General features: G+C 36.8%; 1 protein-coding gene across 16 annotated transcripts in view; it reads left to right on the top strand.

The window, feature by feature from the left end:
- Positions 1-21,475, top strand: part of tab3 (TGF-beta activated kinase 1 (MAP3K7) binding protein 3) — a 149,548-nt gene that overhangs the window by 102,127 nt on the left and 25,946 nt on the right. For 12 of the 16 annotated variants that reach the window (XR_012098949.1, XR_012098948.1, XR_012098950.1 and 9 more), the window contains one exon: positions 6,238-6,330. The exons of the other annotated variants lie outside the window; for them this stretch is intronic. Coding sequence is in view for 8 of the 12 variants with exons in the window: in XM_073045646.1 (XP_072901747.1) it covers positions 6,238-6,330 (93 nt within the window). In the remaining 4 variants the exon portion in view is untranslated. The remainder of the gene's footprint in view (positions 1-6,237; positions 6,331-21,475) is intronic. 16 annotated transcript variants of the gene reach the window in all.

Genomic DNA, 21,475 nt, shown 5'->3' with positions numbered 1-21,475 from the left:
AGTTACATTATTTTAAGACAACTACATGTTTACATTAGATAAAGTGAAAATTAGGAAACTGTTGAGTCTACTCAGACAGGAATAGACATTGTTACTGAGAATTAGATTTAATCCAGTAAACTGCATTTTAATAGTCAAGTGTACAGAAATCAATTGGGCCTCTAGATATTGGTGAAAAAACATACCTACTGTGGTTGAATTATCTTCTAAAATAATGATGGTCTCTTAGTTGTATTACCTTTCATATGCATTGTTCACAAAAATATTTTATGAATAATAGGGCACCACAAAATGTGTGGAGCTTTACTTAATTCCATGATGTGCTCAACTTGAGATGAATCTGGTAAGTAGTTTTGAAATGTTACTTATTGGCCTAGCTTCCAAGTGGCATTGCAGTGTACTGATTTAATCTTTTGTGATTCATCCTCGCCATTGGCCAAGTAACTGAAAGTATAAGGACATCTAAGTCAGTGTCCTCTCCCATGCCAGTCTTCATGGTACTGAGGTCTTGTTACTCTCGACTACTATGGGCAGGCCTTGTTGTTGTATGACTGACTTCTGACTTGTGAAACATGTGCCAAGGGACTGAGGATGTACTTAAAGTAGTTTTGAAATAGAATGCTTGCGCTGATCCTTGGAAGTCTCTTGACCTGGACTTATCAAAGTAGATGGGGAGCATTCAGGATGAACTGAAGGCGGTGTCAATAAGAGACAGAAACCCTACATAAGTCGTAGAAAGAACAAACCATCTCCAAACTATCCACCTGCCTAAGCCTTCAACTATCATCTGCCCCATCTGTGAACAAGTCCCTATTTCTCCCATTGGCCTTCGTAGCTACCACAGGGACCACAAAACCAAACTGGTAGAGTTATCCTCAGACCCAAGAGATGGACCGTGAAGAACCAGTCAAGTATTGAATATTTTCCTTTTTTTGCATGTATGTTTTCATTTGAAAGTGATTTCTAAGAATTTTGTTCTTTCTCTCCTTTATACTTCCAGTCTCTTCAGGGAAGTAATTAGGTATTTTTTTTAATTATCTAAGATCTAGAGCATCTGGTCAGAACATCCATAGGTATAGTGCTATATCAGTCAAGCACAGGAGTTGTTACACCAGCAGCAAAATGTCACCTTGCCTAAAATGCAAATTAAGTCAGACAATTTTTTAGTCATATGCACAAGTTCAGTGGAAAAGCTTAGTTGTAGAAACATCACAGCCATATAGCATCATACTGTATAAGCAAAATTCACAAGAAAAAAATTATACATGATTTTTTGCAGAAAAAAACAATTGAAGCAAAAAAAAAGTTTATTTTAGTGCAAAGTGATCAGATTGGTCATAGTGTTGCTAAACTGTAGTAGTAATAAGTATTTTGCCAGTTGCTTCAATAGCCAAGTGATTGAAGGGAAGTAAGTGTTCTTGAACCTGGTTGTATGGGATTGCCTGAAGTATTGTTGAAATTAAATGATTTATTTGCAAAATTATTCACCACATGTGAGGTGCAGGTGGACAGGAGGGTAGAAAAATGTTAGCTTTATTTAAGAAAGTTGATAAAGAAAATCTTGGATACTATACACCAGTAGGACTAAAACCTGTGCTAGTAAAGTTACCGGAGACTGAGGGTTAAAGTAGATATTCAGTGCCCATAAAAAGTATTCACCCCCTTGGAAATTTTCATGTTTTATTGTTTTACCACATTGAATGGCACTGATCAACAGAAGAAGTCTTTTATGTCAAAGTGAAAACAGATTTCTACAAAGTCTGTTTTGTAGAATTACAGATATAAAACACAAAATAATTGATTGCATAAGTATTCATCCCTTTTTAATATGACACACAGAGTCATCACTGGTGCAGCTAATTGGTTTTAGAAGTCGTATAACTAGTTAAATGGAGATCTATTTTTTGAAGACCTGTGTGCAGTCAAGGTGTTTCAATTGATTGTAGTAAAAATACACATGTATCTGTAAGGTCCAACTGCTGGTGAGTCAGTATCTGGCAAGAACTACACCATGGAGAGAAAAGAACACTCCAAGCAACTCCATGCAAAGGTTATTGAAAAGCACAACTCAGGAGATGGATACAAGAAAATTTCAAAGTCACTGAATATCTCTTGGAGTACAGTTAAGCCAATGATCAAGAAATGGAAAGAATATGGCACAGCTGTAAATCTGCCTGGAGCAGGCTGTCCTCAAAAGCTGAGTGACTGTGCAAGAAGGGTATGAGTTAGGGAGGCCAGCAAGAGACCTCTGACAATTCTGGGGCAGTTACAAGCTTCAGTGACTGAGATGGGAGAGATTGCACATACAACAGCTGTTGCCCAGGTGTTTCACCAGTCGAGCTTGATGGGAGAGTGGCAAAGAGAAAGCCACTGTTGGAAGAAAAAACGCACACGAAATCTCAGCTAGAGTTTGTGGGAAGGCTTGTGGAAGACTCTGAAGTCAGCTGGAAGAAGATTCTATGGTCTGATGAAACCAAAATTGAGCTTTTTGGACATCAGATTCAATGGTATGTTTGGCGTAAGCCAAACACCGCACATCATCAAAAACACACCATCCCTACTGTGAAGCATGGTGGTGGCTGCATCATGCTGTGGGGATGCTTCGCTACAGCAGGCCCCGGTAGGCCTGTGAAGGTAGAAGATAAAATGAATACAGCAAAATACAGGGAAATTCTGGAAGAAAACCTGATTCAGTCTGCAAGAGAACTGCGACTTGGGAGATGTGTTTTTCAGCAAGACAATGACCCCTGACATGAAACCAAAGCTACACAAGAATGGCTTAAAATCAAAAAAAGTTATCATCTTGGAGCAGCCAAGTCAGAATCCAAACCTTAATCTAATTGAGAATTTGTGGCTGGACTTGAAAAAGGGCTGCTGACTCATGATTCCCAAGCAATCTGAGCAGTTTAGTGAAGAAGAATGGGGAAAAATAACAGTGTCCAGATGTGCAAAGCTGAAAGAACCCTATTCACAAAGACTCAAAGCTGTAATTGCTGATAAAGGTGCATCTACTAAATACTGATCTGAAGGGGGTGAGTAATTATGAAATCAATTATTTTGTGTTTAATAATTGTAATAAATTTAGACCAATTTATAGAATTTTGTTTTCACTTTGACATGAAGTCTTTCTTGTTGATCAGTGTCAAAAAAGCCAAATTAAATCCACTGTGATTCAATGTTGTAAAACAATAAAACATGAAAACTTCCAGCATGGGTGAAATACTACTTATAGGCACATCTAGAAAGACTGCTTGTGGACAGCCTGGCACAACTGTAGATGTGGATTTCCCACTATTCAGGACATATACAAAGACAAGTATATATAAAGGGCCCAAAGGATCATTGGGGACCTGAGTCACCCCAACCACAAACTGTTCCAGCTGATCCCATCCAGGAAATGGTACTGCAGCTTAAAAGCCAGGACCAACAGGGTCTGGGACAGCTTTTTCCACCAGGCCATCAGACTACTTAATTCATGCTGATATAACTGTATTTCTGTGTTATATTGACTGTTCATATTTAACCATCTTGTTATGTCCTGTTGTACCTAATATTTATTATAAATTACTATAAATTGCACATTTAGACAGATGTAACATAAAAGATTTTTACTTCTCATGTATGTGAAGGATGTTAATTCAATTCAAGTCAATTCAATTCAATTAGGCATATTTAGCATGGCTTTGTGTATGGGAGACAATTTGTTACAAACTTCATTGAGTGTTTTGATGGCATTTCCAAAAAAGTTGATGTGTGTTGGATGGTGGACGTGGTTTCAATGGACTTCAGTAAGACCTTTAATAACATTCCACATGGCAGGCTGCTCTGGCAAGTTAGATTGCATGGCATCCTGGAAGAGCTAGCTACTTGTTCAAAGCTCAAGGTACATACAATATATACAATGTTGCCATGTCACCATATATGACTCTGGCAAAAGAAAATATAAAAGAAAATAATAAATAAACAATAAATATCCAGAACATGAGATGAGCCCTTGAAAATGAGTCCATTGGTGTTTCCATACTAGGCTGTGATGCAGCAAGTCAATATACTCTCCACCACACATCTGTAGAAGTTTGTCATCATTTTAGATGTCATGCCAAATCTTCACAAATTCCCTAGGAAGTAGAATTGCACTTGGGTGCTAGGCCCAGGACTGGTCCTTTGAAATAATAACACCAAGGAATTTAATTGCTGACCCTTTCCACTTCTGATTTCCCGATGATGACTGGCTCATGGACCTCTGATTCCCTCCTCCTGAAGTCAATAATCACCTCCTTGGTTTTATTGATATTGAGTAAGAGATTGTTATTATGGCACCACTCAGCTAGATTTTCAGTCTTCCTCAGATAATGCTGATTTGTCACCACTTTGGTTGATTCAGACCATAACAGTGGTGTCATCAGCAAACTTAAATATGGCATTGCAGCTGTGCTTAGCTACACAGTCATTAGTGTAAAGCAAGTAAAGCGGGGGATGCACAGTTGATTTGATAGTACAAAGTAGAGGATAATGATGAAACAGCAAACAAAATCTGCAGATGCTGGAAATTCAAACAACAACACACACAAAATGCTGGTGGAACACAGCATTTTGTGGATAATGATGAAAGGTTGTTTCTCAGACTGGAGGCTCGTGACTGGTGATTTTCCTCAGGGCTTGGTTTTGGGCCCTTGTTTGTCATCTCTGTCAACAATTTCGATAAGAATGTACAAAATATAATTAGTAAGTTTGCAGATGTTATTAAAATAGGTTATGTGGTGGACAATGAAGAAGATTTTTTAAAAAAAGACTTTGGTGCTTCCCTGGTGTATATGACAAATGAAGAAGGTTATCAAAATTTCAGGGATATTTTGATCAGCTGAGTAAGTGGGCTACGGATAGCAAGTGGAATTTAATTTGCTAGGTGTTGCACTTTAGTTGATAAGACATAGTAGCAGAATTAGGCCAATTGACCAATTAAGATAAATCCAGGTAGGAATTTCACAATGAACTACAGGGTCCTGGGGATTGTTGTAGAACAGAGGGACCTGACAGTACCAACACCTGGTTCCTTGAAAGTGGAGACACAGATAGACTGTGTGGTGAAGTAGGCTTCTGGCATGCTGGTCTTAAGTCCAGGGCATTGAGTATAAAAGTTGTGAGATCATTGTGGTTGTACAGGATGATGGTGAGGTGACATTTGGAGTATTCAGTTTTGATTGCTCTGCCAGAGAAATGTCATTAAACTGGAAAGAGTGCAGGAAGGATGCTGGAAGGACTTAACAGATGGAGTTATAGGAAGGGATTTGACTTTATTCCATGGATCACAGGAGACAGGAGATCTTACAGAGGTGTATAAAATTATGAGGAATATTGATCAGGTGAATGCACTGGGTGTTTTCCCTAGAGTTGTGGTATGAAGAGTTGTGGTAGATTTACTTACTCCCCTTTACGCTGCTAGTGATTAGGGTAGCAATGAAGGTCCTCCATCTCTCTGTCCATACAGTCACACACAGATATAGGAGGATTGCTGTTTCTGTACCAATTTTGTTTTACCCGTCAGAGTTGTTAGCCCTGAGCTGAATCCCTGAACCTGGAGAAAACTCCTGAACCTCTTAGTCTGGCATCTACCTTTGACCTGTTTGACATGGGTGACCCAACCAAAAGCCAAAACACAAGGCCCTAACTCCAGCCAGCATAGCTCTCCAGGTCATTGAGGCACGCAAGCCTTCAAACCCAACAACAAAGTTGTGGTTCTCTTGGAGGATGGAGAACTAGAGGGCATAGGTTAAAGGTAAAAGGGGAAAGATTTAAGAGGAACTTGGGAGGGAGTGGTAACTTTTTTAATATAGAAAACATGGTATCTAAATGGAATCAGCTGCCAGGGGAGGTTAAGGCAGGTATAATAATCTTTAAGAGTTGGATGGGTATGTGGATTGGAAAGGTTTAAAAGGTCATGACCAAACACTGACAAATGGTACTAGCTTAGGCGGGGCATCTTGGCCAGCAGGAACCATTGGAGCTGAAGGGCTTGTTTTTGTGCTGTACAACTCTAAATCTGAGAGATGAAAGGCATTGGTTCCAATATATGTGAGCCTGAAATATGCCCTGAAATTTACATTGTCTTAATGTTTTACTTTGCAAGTTATGTTTCATAATTAAACTGTTGCCCACCATGATGAAATATTCTTGCATAAAAGCCATTTTAAAATGATTTTTTGTTACTTACTTCTCTTCATTTTGTATTTATTTCAGGGAACTTTGATCCAAAAGCCATGAATAATTTTTATGACAATATAGGATTAACTGGCCCTGTAGGAGCTGTTCCCCCAAAACATAGTAAAAAAGGTAAGTTATTAACTGACTGACGTGTATTGTTTTTGTTATATAAACTCAAGGGACTACTTAATCTATTATCAGGGATAGCACTATGGATTAGAAAATGCCATTTTTATTAATTCATCCCCTTCCTATTTTGATGAGAGAATATACTTTTACTGTTTCTCTACATCTCTACTCTGATGACAATTGAGGAAATAACTATAAAATCACAAGAGGAAAACATATTTTTAAATCCTGATTGAAATTGGAAATTAGTCCACAGGTATTTAAAATGAAAGAATTAGTTATGGTAATTAAAAATACAGTTTCCTTCAAAGTATAAAATTTCTCTTCGACCACACAAGCCTGAAATTAGAGATATTTGAAGGAAGGGATGTAGTTTCAGTAAAGACCATGAATTGTAGCATTTTTGTAGTACACATCACTTCTATTGCAAATCCCATTCTTTTGTCGTTATTGGTGATAAATGTATATTATCTAGATTGCAGATCAATAAAATGAGGGTGAATGTTGACCATTGTATCCATTGCAGTTAGACATCTTATTCTAAGTTTTTTTTTGTTGAGGATGTTGAAAACTAAACAGCCAATTCTTACTGTAATATAACTAACAATTTGTAAAAGTTTCCATTTCTTCTTGAGCATGTAGTTGGTACTCTTATTTACTCTTATTTTCAATAGATGGTATCGCCTAATTTCTTATGTTTCTTGTAACTTAATCTCTTTTTAGGGGGTTCTCATTTGGAATCCGTCTGCCTTTCTTTCTGTTTTCTTTCTTCCGATAATAAATAAATAAAATCTGTTTTTACACTAAATTTCACCTGATTTGAATTTAACCTTGTGAATCTGTTCATGTTTCTTTGTATAATTAATTATAGTAAACAAAGAACTATAATCAATACTTACATAGTGTCTACCACCCTGATACCAAAGATTCTCATTCTGACTCTTTCCTCCCACCGTATTATTTGTTAGTTGATCGGGTGCTGCAGTAGTATAGCAGTTAGTATGACACTATTACAGCTTGGGGGTGTAGGAGTTCAATTCCGACTTCATCTGTAAGAAGTCTGTAGTCTTCCTCGTGCAATGCGTGGGTTTTCTCTGGGTGCTCCAACTTCCTTGCACAGTGCAAAGATGTGCTGGTTAGTATGTTAATTGTTCATTTTAAGTTGTTCAGTGATTAGACTTATCAGTGGTTGCTGGGTGGCATGGCTGGAAGGGCCTATTCTGTATCTCAATAAATAAATATCGTGTTACCTTAAGCCTGAATAAATCTTTTCAATCAAATTTTCGATGTTTTAACATTTCATTAGTAAAATAATAAAACTTGAAGTGGATTACAATTGGTTTCTTATGTATGTGAATAAATACACAAGCATGCAATCTGAAATTGGTAAACCATACAGCAGGTAGATCATCTGAAATGATGGGAGTGGGTATGTATATTCCTAGTCACAGTTTTTCTCAGGAAAGCTGGGATAAATTGAGGACAGGTGAGGGTAGCAGTTGTTACCAAAAATAACTGTTACTGCACAAAGGGAGAAGCTAATGGATTCAAAGACAGAATCTGCATTGTCACAGTTAAAATCAAAATCAAAATCAGTACTGGCAATATACCAAGTACTGAGAGGGAGCATACAGTATTTGCAGTGAAATGAAAAAAATACAGAATACTTTGCTGGAAAATCTCAGCACATCAGATAGCATTAGTGGACAGAGAAGCAGTCAACGTTATGGATCTGTGACCCTTTATCAGAATAGTCATGTTGGACTTGGGCTGCCTTAACATATGCTGAGGGAGAGAATGTACAAAAGGGCAGGAATTCCTGTGAAACTAAATTAGGTTTTATTGATCCACATGTTGCTCATCAAAGCAGCAAGAGGATTGATCTAATCCTGAAGATTGGGGCATTTGGAGAGTGTTTCGGAAAATAAAAAGTGTGAAAATTCTCAGTGAAAGCAATGCTAATTCAGTGAGTCCAAAAGGGATCTTGATCACTTGAAATCAAAATTGATCATTGAAACAATAAATGAACAATATTCGCAGAGTCAGTTACACTCTTGGCACGTTCCCACTAGGTTCTGAACCTGAAGTACTGTAGAGTTAAAGATTTAATGAAGAGTGAACTTGAAAAGAGGTGGTGCAGAGAAAATCGGGGAAAAAAGTGACAGACCATGAGAATGTAGTAGAATAAATAAGCAGGTTCCAAAAGTATTTTGAAAACACTTGAATGGTAAAATGCAAATCAAAGGAATGAAGTAAAGATGTAGTTGTGCAGATAGTGAATGAAGCAGAGGTATTAGTTAAGCGAGATGACTGTGACAATGTGTGCACTTGCAATGTTTGTGTCTGGAGATGGGTATGGAGGAGGATTTTGCCAAATCGAGGAAGGGTCCATTTTGGATGTTATCAAGGTGAATGTAGCCACAACTGAAGATTGAGTGATTGTATACTTAGAAACTCTTTGGCAAATACAACATCAAGTTTATGAATATGCTGCTTCAGATTCATATCATTGACAGAGGCTGATAGTGATCTGTCACCCTTTCAGTTATGAGGAGAGATTGGATTAGCTGAGTTTCTTTCCAATACAATAAATTATATTGTGTACAGGTAGGGTGGGTAGTGAGAAGTTAGTGGACATGGTGAGAAGTGGAAAGGGTTAGAGAGAATCTGGTGGAAAATATTTTTATCCAGAGGATGATGATCTGAACAGTGGTAGAAGCCTATCCTTTCATAATGGTAAGAAATATATGGATGAACAGTTGCTCAGCAGAGGCAAAGGAGATTTTAAGTTGGTGAAGCCAAATGAATAACTGTATAGCTTATTTGTCACATGGATATGGTGGGCCAAAGGACCCGTTGCTGTGCTGTATCACTATGATAAGTGAGAAGAGTTCGTGTAAAAGGAAACAGTAGATAGCAGCTCTGGTCTTTTTAATAATTCAATAAAATTTATGACTATTTGTCTATGTGAATATTAGACAAGCTGCCAAACATATTAGAGAAAGTAGAAGGCGTAAGATTGGTGGTAGCATTAAAATACTACTTTGTGTTATCAGCATGCACTTGGAACCAGACCTGCATTTTGATGATGACAGGAAATGGATCCTTGGAAATCCAATAGGGCTACTGGTGAAGGAATGGGAAAAGAACATATTGAACCAACTAAACGGAGGAAGGCACATCTGAGCACTGTACTCGAGGCATCATTTTGCTGCTGTTAGTTTTTTTATCAGTTTGGATTAAAATTTTTATCTTTTTAACTTTGGATGAAAAATCTATCAGTTAACGGACAAGTGTAAAGAGCAAATCAATTAAGACCCATTTTTTTTTAGCCAGCAGTACGCTTCTAAAAATTTCATAGAGGCTTTGCAACAGTCATGTCTGATAAGCCACAAGTGAAATTGAGAACAGATTTCTTGCATTCTGTTTAGAGCCAGGGCCTTGAATTTATTTTCAAAGCCATGGCTCTGCTATATAATTTTCTAATACACCCCTGAGCAATGCATTTTTCACTGTTAACTATTGTGGTTGTGTTTTTCTTTCTGATCTACCTGTATTGAACAGTCTATAAATGAGCAACACACACAAAATGCTGGTGGAACACAGCAGACCAGGCAGCATCTATAGGGAGAAGCACTGTCGACGTTTCAGGCTGAGACCCTTCGTCAGGACTAACTGAAAGGAAAGATAGTAAGAAGAGCCCTACTATCTTAGTTAGTCCTGACGAAGGGTCTCAGCCCGAAACCTCGACAGTGCTTCTCCTTATAGATGATGCCTGGCCTGCTGCGTTCCACCAGCAATTTGTGTGTGTTGTTTGCATTTCCAGCATCTGCAGATTTCCTCGTGTTGAGTCTATATATGAGAGTGCTTTTTCTCAGGGCTAGAGAGTCCAATGCAAGATGGGAGAGATTTAAAAGAGACAGGGTAGTGAGTACCTGGAATGCACTGCCAGAGGAGTTGGTGGAGGCAAGTACAGTCGCAGCATTTGAGAGGCATTTGGAATGTCATGTGGAGGGGAGGGGCTTGGAAGATTATGTGCCAAATGTGGACAACTGGTATTAGCAGGGAGGATGCTGTGGTCAGCATGGACCAGGTGAACTGAAGGACATCCTTCCACATTGCATAACTCTACTACTGTTTTCATTGAATGGATATGGTTGTGTTTCAGAGAGGACTTTTTTTGGTCATTTTGATCTATTCTACCACTTCTGGGATAGAATATTTAATACCTCCTTGTTTAGGTGTGTACATTCCAAATTAAACCCAGTTTTAAAAAAATGAGATTTAAAAGAATACTATATCTTGATGGGAATAGTATTCATCATAATTTCAACTTCAGTAAGTGGAAAACAGTTCAGAGGTGGAATCTTTCCAAGATCAGTGGGGCATGCTTTTTTATGGGGGTTTCATCTCCAAACACTTGGCCATTTGTGAGATTAATTTAATTTTAATTTAATAGTGCTTGACCGGATTCTGCTATTTTTACTTGTGTTCAGTGACCCCTGTCTTGTAGTTTATACAGTTCTATTCCAAAATCTCTTGTGTTATACACTCATTGCCACCAAACTCATCATCCTCATTTCAACAGTCATCGTTATCATTGTTATGTACCATGTCATATGATGCGGGTGTTCATGGTCTTTCCATGACCATGATTGTTCTTGGCAAAGTTTTCTGCAGAAGTGATTTGCCATTGCCTTCTGGGTAGTGTACACGACACCGTGATCAGTACTCTCAGAGGTTGCATAACCAGGACATGTGATATGCACTAGCTGCTCATTCTTCAATGAGCCACCTTCTCCCATGGCTTTGTGTAACTCTGATCAGGGGGCTAAGTAGATACTACAACTTGCCCAAGGGTGACCTGCAGGCTTGAGGAGGGAAAGAGCAGTTTACACTTCTTCTGTTAGAGATCTTTACCTACCTCACCACCCTCATTCAACAATAGATGCTGAAAATACTCAGCAGATCACACAGCATCTGTGGAGAGGAAAGTGATAATTTTTTTTAGTGACAGTGGATTTGTATTTGAGCTGACAGAAAATCTTTCTTTTCAATCTTTTTATTATTGTTATTAATATCAACAAAATAAAAATGATACATAGATAATGGGATTACAAACATACACATTTCGACTGAACATGAAAGAATACATAAGCAATGATTACAGTATAAATGAGTATTCCCAAATCATGGACGATACAATATACAAATAAACAAGGCAAACCTAGGTATATCATAGTATATATTAAAAAAAAACAGAAAAAAGAAAAAGAAAAAAAAATTATGCAAAAGAAAACTAATCTAATAACTAATAAAGAAAAAAAGCAAAAAAAGAAAAAGAAAAAATTGAAAAAAAAGGGCTGTTTATAATATCTCACAAAAATACAAAATCATCAGTGTCGTCAACTCCGATCCTCTCAACATATATAAAATCGAAACTGGAAAAACAAATAGGCTTGGAACAGGGTCATATTACATCATATGAAAATATTGAATAAATGGTCTCCATATCTTTTCAAATTTAATAGAAGTATCAAATACAACACTTCTAATTTTTTCTAAATTTAGACATAACATAGTTTGAGAAAGCCAATGAAATACGGTAGGAGGATTAATTTCTTTCCAATTCAACAAAATAGATCTTCTAGCCATTAATGTAAGAAATGCAATCATTCGACAAGTGGAAGAGGATAAATGGAGTGAGTCCATCATTGGTAAGCTGAAAATTGCAGTAATAGGATGTGGTTGTAAATCACTGTTCAATACCGCAGAAATAATATCAAAAATATCTTTCCAATATTTTTTCAAAAGCGGACACGACCAGAACATATGAGTTAAAGACGCTATCTCAGAATGACATCTGTCACAAATAGGATTTATATAGGAATAAAAACGACCCAATTTATCCTTGGACATATGAGCCCTGTGCACAACTTTAAACTGTATTAATGAATGTTTAGCACATATAGATGATGTATTAACTAATTGAAGAAGTTTATCCCAATTCTCAATAGGGATAGTAAGGTTAAGTTCTCTTTCCCAATCATTTTTAGTCTTATAAAAGGGCTCTGAACGTATCTTCATAATTATATTGTAAAGTTTTGGTATTAGCCCTTTCTGAAAAGGATTTAGTTCAAACAAATTCTCCAAAATACCTGAAGACACAAAATTTGGAAAAGTAGGAAGTACAGTATTTAAGAAATTCCTAATCTGTAAATATCTAAAAGAATGAAATCCAGGCAAATTATATTTATTAGATAATTGCTCAAAAGACATAAAACAATTATCCAAAAATAAATCGGAAAATCGTAGTAATCCTTAGTCTTCCAAGCTGAATAAGCTTGGTCTATAATAGAAGGATAAAAAAAGCAATTGGATACAATAAGAATATTTAAAACAAATGGAGTCAACCCAAAAAATTTCCTAAATTGAAACCATATACGTAAAGTATGTTTAACTATCGGGTTGTCAATTCATTTCGGCAATTTAGAAAGAGCAAAGGGGAGAGAAGTCCCTAAAATAGAACCCAATGCAAATCCTTGTACAGATTTAATTTCCAGGTTCACCCAATGAGGGCTAAAAGATATATCCCAATCCTTTAACCAACATATCAAATATCGGATATTAACTGCCCAATAATAAAATCTAAAATTAGGCAATGCCAATCCACCTTCCTTCCTTGCCTTCTGTAAATAAATTTTACCTAACCTAGGATTTTTATTCTGCCATATATATGAGGAAATTTTTGAATCAACATTAGCAAAAAAAGATTTCGGAATAAAAATAGGTACCGCTTGAACTATATATAAAAACTTGGGTAAAATAACCATCTTAATAGCATTAATCCGACCTATCAGAGATAAAGATAGTGGTGACCACTTAGTAAACAAACATTTAATCTGATCGATTAAGGGTAAAAAATTAACCTTAAATAAATCGTTTTTTGTGATTTTAATCCCTAAATAAATGAGTCATTAACTAATTTAAAAGGTAAATTTCCATAAATTGGAACCTGTCTATTTAAAGGAAACAATTCACTCTTATTAAGATTTAATTTATACCCGGAAAAATCACTAAATTGAGCCAACAATGATAAAACTGCAGAAATGGATTTCTCAGGATCAGAAATAAATAATAATAAATCATCTGCATATAATGATAACTTATGTATATCTGTCCCATGATTAATGCCAAAAATGTTCTGTGATTCTCTGATAGCAATTGCCAAGGGTTCTAAAGCAATATCAAATAATAATGGACTAAGAGGACAGCCCTGTCTGGTACCCCGAAATAAATGAAAAAAGGGAGATCTTTGATTGTTAGTAAGCACCGAGGCGACTGGAGTATGATATATCAGTTTAATCCAAGAAATGAATGTCGGACTAAAATTAAACTTCTCAAGCACATTAAATATGGCCATTCAACTCTATCAAATGCTTTCTCCGCATCTAATGAAATGACACATTCTGAAGTGCAATGTGAAGGAGTATAAACAATATTCAATAATCTCCTAACATTGAAAAAAGAATAGCGATTTTTAATAAAACCGGTTTGATCTTCCAAAATAATCTGGGGTAATACCTTCTCCAGCCTGGATGCCAGTAGCTTGGAAAAGATCTTGGAATCTACATTCAGTAAAGATATTGGTCTATAGGATGCACAGTCAGTAGGGTCTTTATCTTTCTTCAATATTAAAGAAATGGAAGCTCTATAAAAAGATTGTGGCAAATTGCCCAATCTAATTGCTTCTTCAAAAACCCTGCATAACCAAGGAGAAAGAGTAGCGGAAAAACATTTTAAAAATACTACTGTATACCCATCTGGACCTGGTGCTTTCCCAGAATTCATAGAGGAAATAACCCCTTTAATTTCTGCATCCGTAATAGGAGTTTCTAATATTGAAAGATCATCTGATGATAATTTTGGAAAATTCAATTTCCCAAGAAAATCACGCATGGTATTACGATCATGAGGGAATTTGGAATGATACAGGGAGGTATAAAAATCTTGAAATGATTTATTTATCTCATCATGGTTAACTGTCAGATCCCCATTCTGCTGACGGATCTTAGTAATTTGACGTTTAACTAAAGCATTCTTCAATTGACTAGCTAACAGTTTACCCGATTTATCACTATGTATATAAAAATCAGATCTGGTTTTCATTAATTGATTTTCAATCGAAGATGTAAGTAATAAACTATGTTCCGTTTGAAGTTCAACCCTTTGTTTGTAAAGCTCCTTACTAGGAGTAATCAAATATTTCTTGTCAATCTCTTTAATTTTATCAACCAATAAAAGAGTTTCCTTCTTGATGCGTTTTCTCAGACCAACAGAGTAGGAGATAATCTGTCCACGTATATATGCTTTAAAAGTGTCCCAAAGTGTTCCGCAAGAAATATCATCCGTGGAATTAGTTGAAAAGAAGAAATCGATCTGTTCCTTCATAAATTTAATAAAATCCAGATCTTGCAGTAAGGTAGAATCAAATCGCCATTGTCTAGCACCAGAAGCTGTATCCGTAAATTTAATAGAAAGTTTTAATGGAGCATGGTCAGAGATGGCTATAATATCATAATTACAACCAATTACCGATGGAATAAAACAAGGGTCAATAAAAAAATAATCAATTCTCGAGTAGGAATGATAAACATGTGAGAAAAATGAAAACTCTTTGTCCTTAGAATGCCGAAATCTCCAAATATCAATAATTCCATTATCAGTCAAAAAAGAGTTAATACAAGTGGCCGACTTAGGTAAAGTCTGAGTAGATATAGATTTGTCCATCAAAGGATTTAAACAACAATTAAAGTCACCACCCATTATTGACTTATATTCATTTAGATTAGGTAGAGAAGTGATCCTGTTCCAAGCTTATTTGATTTTCCAGCTTTAATCTTATTTATGCTGAGAGGATCGGAGTTGACGACACTGATGATTATGTATTCTTGGGAGATATTATAAACAGCCCTTTTTTTTTCTTTTTCTAGTTTTTCTTTTTTTCTTTTTTTGCTTCTTTTTTCTTTATTAGCTATTAGATTAGTAGTTTAGCCAATTTTGCAAACTTTTTTTTTCTCTTTTTTCTGTTTTTGTTATATATATTATGAAATACCTAGATTTACCTTGTTCATACATATACTGTATGGTTCATGTTTTGGGAAAACTCATTTTTACTGTAATCATTGCTTATGTATTCTTTCATGTGCAATGGGAATTTGTATGTTTGTAATCCCTTTATTAATATATCAATTGTATTTTGTTCATATTATTAATATTAATAAAAAGATTGAAAGAGAGATTAGGTAGAGAAGTAAATAAGGACTTAAAAAAATCGGGACAATCCACATTTGGAGCATAAACATTAACCATAGCAACCTTTTTGTTAAAAAGTAAGCCAGTAATTAACAAAAATCTACCATTCGAATCTGAAAAGATATCATGTTGGACAAATGCAATAGAGGAGTCAATAAAAATGGAAACTCCCTTTACTTTGGCATTCGAATTCGAATGATACTGTTGACCCCTCCAAAACCTAAAAAAGTGATAATTGTCCTCTTTCCTCACATGAGTTTCTTGTACAAAAATAATATGAGCATTAAGTCTTTGGAATACTTTGAAAATCTTTTTCCGTTTAATCGGATGGTTTAAGCCATCAGTATTCCAAGAGACAAAATTAATAGTCTGAGCCATATTTCTGAAATCAACCCTTTGATATATAAAGGGTTAACCAAATTATGAACTCATGCACCCGGAAGAGGAACAAAAATAAGGGGCGGACCCAGAAGTGACAACATAGCGGACATTTTTGTAGTTTAAAATCAGCCCAAATGAAAAAACTAAAAAAAACTAGTATAAGAACCATAAGATTTAGAAAAAGACCTCCCACCCCCCCCCCCCCACCCAAGAAGAAAAAAGACCATCCCAGCCAGGGATAGGCTGGGAAAAAGGAAAAATGAAACTAACTCTACCCCCATATCAGCAGAAGACAACTCCGTATATAAAGGATAAAAAAAAGATCCACCCAAACTCTAAAGAAATAATAATCACTATACTAAAACCAAACTTTTTACTATAATTAATCGTAAAAAAACCAAAAATATAATCACTAGTAACTTATAAATCGGGTTAAAAACCCAAACACCAAAAAAAAATTTAAACTGTGATAAGAGATGCATTATAGGAAGAAGACGAGAGAAAATAAAATGGCGAAATCAAAAAAAAGCCAAAAATATTTTAGAGAAGAAACCGCCATCTTAGTTAAAACAAAAATCACCTTTGAAGGATTAATAATAATGACCAAAGATAAAGTACAGTGATTAAAGTAAGTAAAATAAAAAGATTAGCATGTCCAGAAAAAAAAAACTTTAACTAGAGTATAAAATTTAGAGTAAACCTACACCAATAGCCAGAAACAAAATCTGGTTTTGGAAATAAAAACCATCTTGCACCATCAAAATCACTCATTTATTTGAAATGAGTGTCCGTAGCAGTAGGGAAGTTCTCATTCAGAAAACTTCTCGCTTCAGATGTAGAAAGAAAAACTCGCCATGGTGCATTCGGATTCGGAGGCAATATTCTGAACTTCGCTGGGTATAAGAGCGCAGGTTTTAGATTTTTCTCACAACATTCAGACATCAGAGGTTTAAAAAGAAGCCTTGCCTTCATTACTTCTGGACTAAAATCTTCTACTAAACGAAAATTGTGATCTTGAAATTTGACCATCCCTACACGCCGAGCCACATAAATAAGTTGCTCTTTAACATGCACATAGTGAAATCGGACAATTACAACCGGTGGTTTAGCTGAAGCACTTGGTGATCGACGCATAATTCTGTGAGCGCGATTGAGTAACGGAGGACTGTCTGGGAATACAGAAGGGAACGCATCCTTTAAAAGTTGAGCAAAGTACTTCGAGGGGTCCCCTTGTTCAATACCTTCTGGGAGACCAAGTATGCTTAGGTTCTGTCTTCTGGACCGATTCTCAAAGTCGACACTCTTGGCTTTAAATGTTTCCACCTGTTTAATCGTCGAAAGTAAGTTCTGCTCCAGTTTTTCAATTATCAAATCTCGCTTCTGAGCGTCTTCTTGCAGAGTTGCAATTAGAACTTGCTGCTGGTTAACTACTGAATCCGTCTTATCCATATAATCTTGAAAAGCCTTTATATCTTGTTTAAAAATTTGTCGTTCTTCAAATTTTTGATTTAAAACATCCAATAACATTTCATAAGTCAATTCAGTGCCCTTAGGATCAGTCGTCTTCTTCTTCCCGTTCCCGTTAGGATCCTTCCCGAGTTCTCGCCCTTTAGATCTAAGAGCCATTTCTGTATTCCTTTCTTCAAAAATTCACAATAAACTCTTAAAGATAAGTCCAAAAAAGTAACAAGAATCTTTTGGTGTAGGTAAAAATAAGTTAAATAAGGGTGATCATAGGTTAAAAAAAGTAAAGGTTATGGAGTGAATCTGAAACAGTGCTCACTCCATGAGCGTCTCCTGCTGACTCAGAAAATCTTTTACATGAAATATTAACTCTGCACTCTTGTCACAAGTGCTGCCTGATCAATCTATACAGCTTGTATCTGACTGCAGAGCCTTGAGCTGTGGAAAATAGTTTATTAAGCATGTCCTGTGACCATCTTTAAACTGCTCCAGCTGACTTCAGCCATTTTCAAGCTGTATTAGTTTTAGACATAGTACTTGCTGTTCATATGGCCTGACAGGAAGATACCACTCAAATGAGTAAGGAAGCAGGGCACATCTCCTCCAAATCGCAGAGTGAAGTTTGAGTGAGGATAGTCATTCAAGGAGACTTGTAAATCATTATACCTGCATCTTTTTGAAAGGCCTTAAAGCAGTGTTTCCCAAACTTTTTAGCTCAACGGCCCTCTATTGCACCTTTATACTTTCGAATGCCACTCTTAGGCACAATGTACATTCCAGCGCTCCCATATTGTAAAGACATGTCTACTATATGCTAACATGAGAAAAATGATTCTGCTTTAAATTTTTATGTCTTTAAACCTACCTTATGCAGTACCCGTGCATTGTATAGCAGCTTCGATATCAATGTGATCCTTGAACTTGATGGTTTTTTAGCAAGCATTGAAATACCTGGTTCAAGTTGTGACAGCAAAATCCTCATCCCCACATGTAACAATGTTCAATGTCTGTTTTTTGTATTTGATTCACTGCATTGAAGCTGCTTTCAACAAGGTAGGAGGATGGAAATTCAATGAAGAGCAGTTTGGCTCTTCTCCAAAGACCAGGAAACCTCGTATGACAGTGTAGCCACCAACCACAAAAGCCGACATTTTTGATTCTTCATCATTCTGAATTTTGATAATTTCTTCTTTTGAGCTCTCTTCCTGTTCTTCCACCTTGCAAAGAAATGGATTAGTTACCCAGTCCGGAATTTCTGGATGGTTAAACGCTTAAATTGATTCTGAAAATCCTCCTTTAGTGACTGCTGGTGTAAGCAGTACACTTGCAAATCTCCATCTGTGAAAGTGTCAATATTTACAATTTTCTGATGAAAGTGGACACTGCACTTTTTGCCTGGGTTAAATTGAAATTCTTACCCTGCAGTTTCATATTTCGAATGTTCATTTCATCATACAGATCAGCTAGGTATGCCACATCTCCACATTGAAGTTCAATCTTGTTTCTCAAGCTCTTGCCGACTTTGAGCAAAAATTCTGCCATAGTGTCAAAAAGATCAAAGACACGTTTTAAGCAGCTGCCTTCTGACAGCCAACACACTTAAGTGTGAAGATGCAAGCATTCAAACACTTCATCATTATCTTAAGACCATAGGATATAGGAGCAGAAGTCAGCCATTCGGCCCATTGAGTCTGCTCCGCCATTCAATCATGGGCTGATCCAATTCTTCCAGTCATCCCCACTCCCCTGCTTTCACCCCATACCCTTTGACGTCCTGGCTAATCAAGAATCTATCTAGCTCTGCCTTAAATGCACCCGCTGACTTGGCCTCCTCAGCTGCTTGTGGCAACAAATTCCACAGATTTACCACCCTCTGACTAAAGTAATTTCTCCGCATCTCTATTCTGAATGGACATCCTTCAATCCTGAAGTCGTGCCCTCTTGCCCTAGACTCCCCTACCATGGGAAATAACTTTGCCATATCTAATCTATTCAGGCCTTTTAACATTTGGAATGTTTCTATGACATTCCCCCCTCATTCTCCTGAGCTTCAAGGAATACAGCCCAAGAGCTGCCAGACGTTTCTTATACAGTAACCCTTTCATTCCTGGAATCATTCTTGTGAATCTTCTCTGGGCCCTCTTCAATGTCACTATATCCTTTCTAAAACAAGGAGCCCAAAACTATTCACGAGTGCCTTATAGAGCCTCAACATCACATCCCTGCTCTTGTATTCTATACCTCTAGAAATGAATGCCAACATTGCATTTGCCTTCTTCACCACTGACTCAACCTGGAGGTTAACCTTTAGGGTATCCTGCACAAGGAGTTCCAAGTCCCTTTGCATCTCTGCATTTTGAATTCTCACTGCATCTAAATAATAGTCTGCCCGTTTATTTCTTCCACCAAAGTGTATGACCATACACTTTCCAACATTGTATTTCATTTGCTACTTCTTTGCCCATTCCCCTAAACTATCTGACTCTCTCTGCAGGCTCTCTTTTTCCTCAACTCTACCCGCTCCTCCACCTTTCTTTGTATCATTGCCAAATTTTGTCACAGATCCATTAATCCCATAGTCCAAATCATTGCCATACATCGTAAAAAACAGCGGTCCCACATTGACCCCTATGGAACTCCACTGCTAACCAGTAGCCTGCCAGAATAGGATCCCTTTATTCCCACTCTCTATTTTCTGCCAATCAGCAATGCTCCACCCATGCCTAGTAACTTCCCTGTAATTCCATGGGCTCTTGCTAAGCAGCCTCATGTGCAACACCTTGTCAAGGCCTTCTGAAAATCCAAGTACACCACATCTACTGCATCTCCTTTGTCTACTCTGCTTTTAATGTCCTCAAAAAATTGCAGTAGCTTAGGCAGGCAGGATTTTCCTTTCAGGAAACCATGCTGGCTTTGGCCTATCTTGTCATGTGCCTCCAGGTACTCTGTAATCTCATCCCATAGAACATAGAATATTACAGCACAGAAACAAGCCTTTTGGCCCTTCTTGGCTGTCCCTAACAATCAATTCCAGCAACTTGCCAACCACTGATGTCAGGCTAACAGGTCTATAGCTTCCTTTCTGTTGCCTCCCACCCTTCTTAAATAGAGGAGTAACATTTGTAATTTTCCAGTCATCCAGTACAATACCAGAAGCTATCGATTCTTGAAAGATCATTGTTAATGCCTCCGCAATCTCTCCAGTTACTTCCTTCAGAACCCATTCCAATTATCTTGGCATAAATGATAAAATATTCTGTTTAATGGATGAGCTTTCATTTTGTTGATAGCAAATATTACAAAAGCCATGCTTGAAAAAAAGTCACTAGCTGAGGATTTTGGCTGTGCGATGTTGACAATGAATTACACAATGGATTGCAAAGAGACTTGGAATTTCTTTTTACATAAATGCCACTAAGCCAGCATGGCCACCTGTCATAAATGGTGCTCCATCTTTTGCACAAGAAATCATGTTCCTAATTGGAATCCTTTATCCTCAATGTACATTTTGAGCTCATTGTGATGGATTCTTTGTTGATAATTGTTTTTCTCTTGTTATAAAAGAGAATCACTTCATAAACTGTTCCATTTTTTTGTAAACCGTATATATGCCATTAGCAAAGCTTTGTTGTCTCGCACAGTTCACTCATCCATTTGCATTGAAATTCTGATTTTTGTAGTTCTGTGCATAGTTGATACTCAGTGCCTTCACTCATTTCACTAATAAGATGAGCTACAAAGTTATTATTGAGAGGAATTGATTTTAAAATGCTGGTATCCATTTTGACAACAATGGTGAGCACTTCTGATACAGTAGGCATTATTAATCTTTCACCCAATTGTATGAGATATTCCACACTTTAGTATCATTTTGGAAGTGTTGTAAGAAGCAATGAGACCACTATCAAAGTCATTTTTAGCTTTCTTGGCAAGTGACTGGAATGCAATGCTTTTCAAATGCTTCTTTCATCTTCTGGAACTGAGT

The sequence above is a fragment of the Hemitrygon akajei genome, chromosome 5 (genome assembly GCF_048418815.1).
Source record: "Hemitrygon akajei chromosome 5, sHemAka1.3, whole genome shotgun sequence".
NCBI classification, from domain to species: domain Eukaryota; kingdom Metazoa; phylum Chordata; class Chondrichthyes; order Myliobatiformes; family Dasyatidae; genus Hemitrygon; species Hemitrygon akajei.
This window is presented reverse-complemented; position numbering and strand designations above follow the sequence as displayed.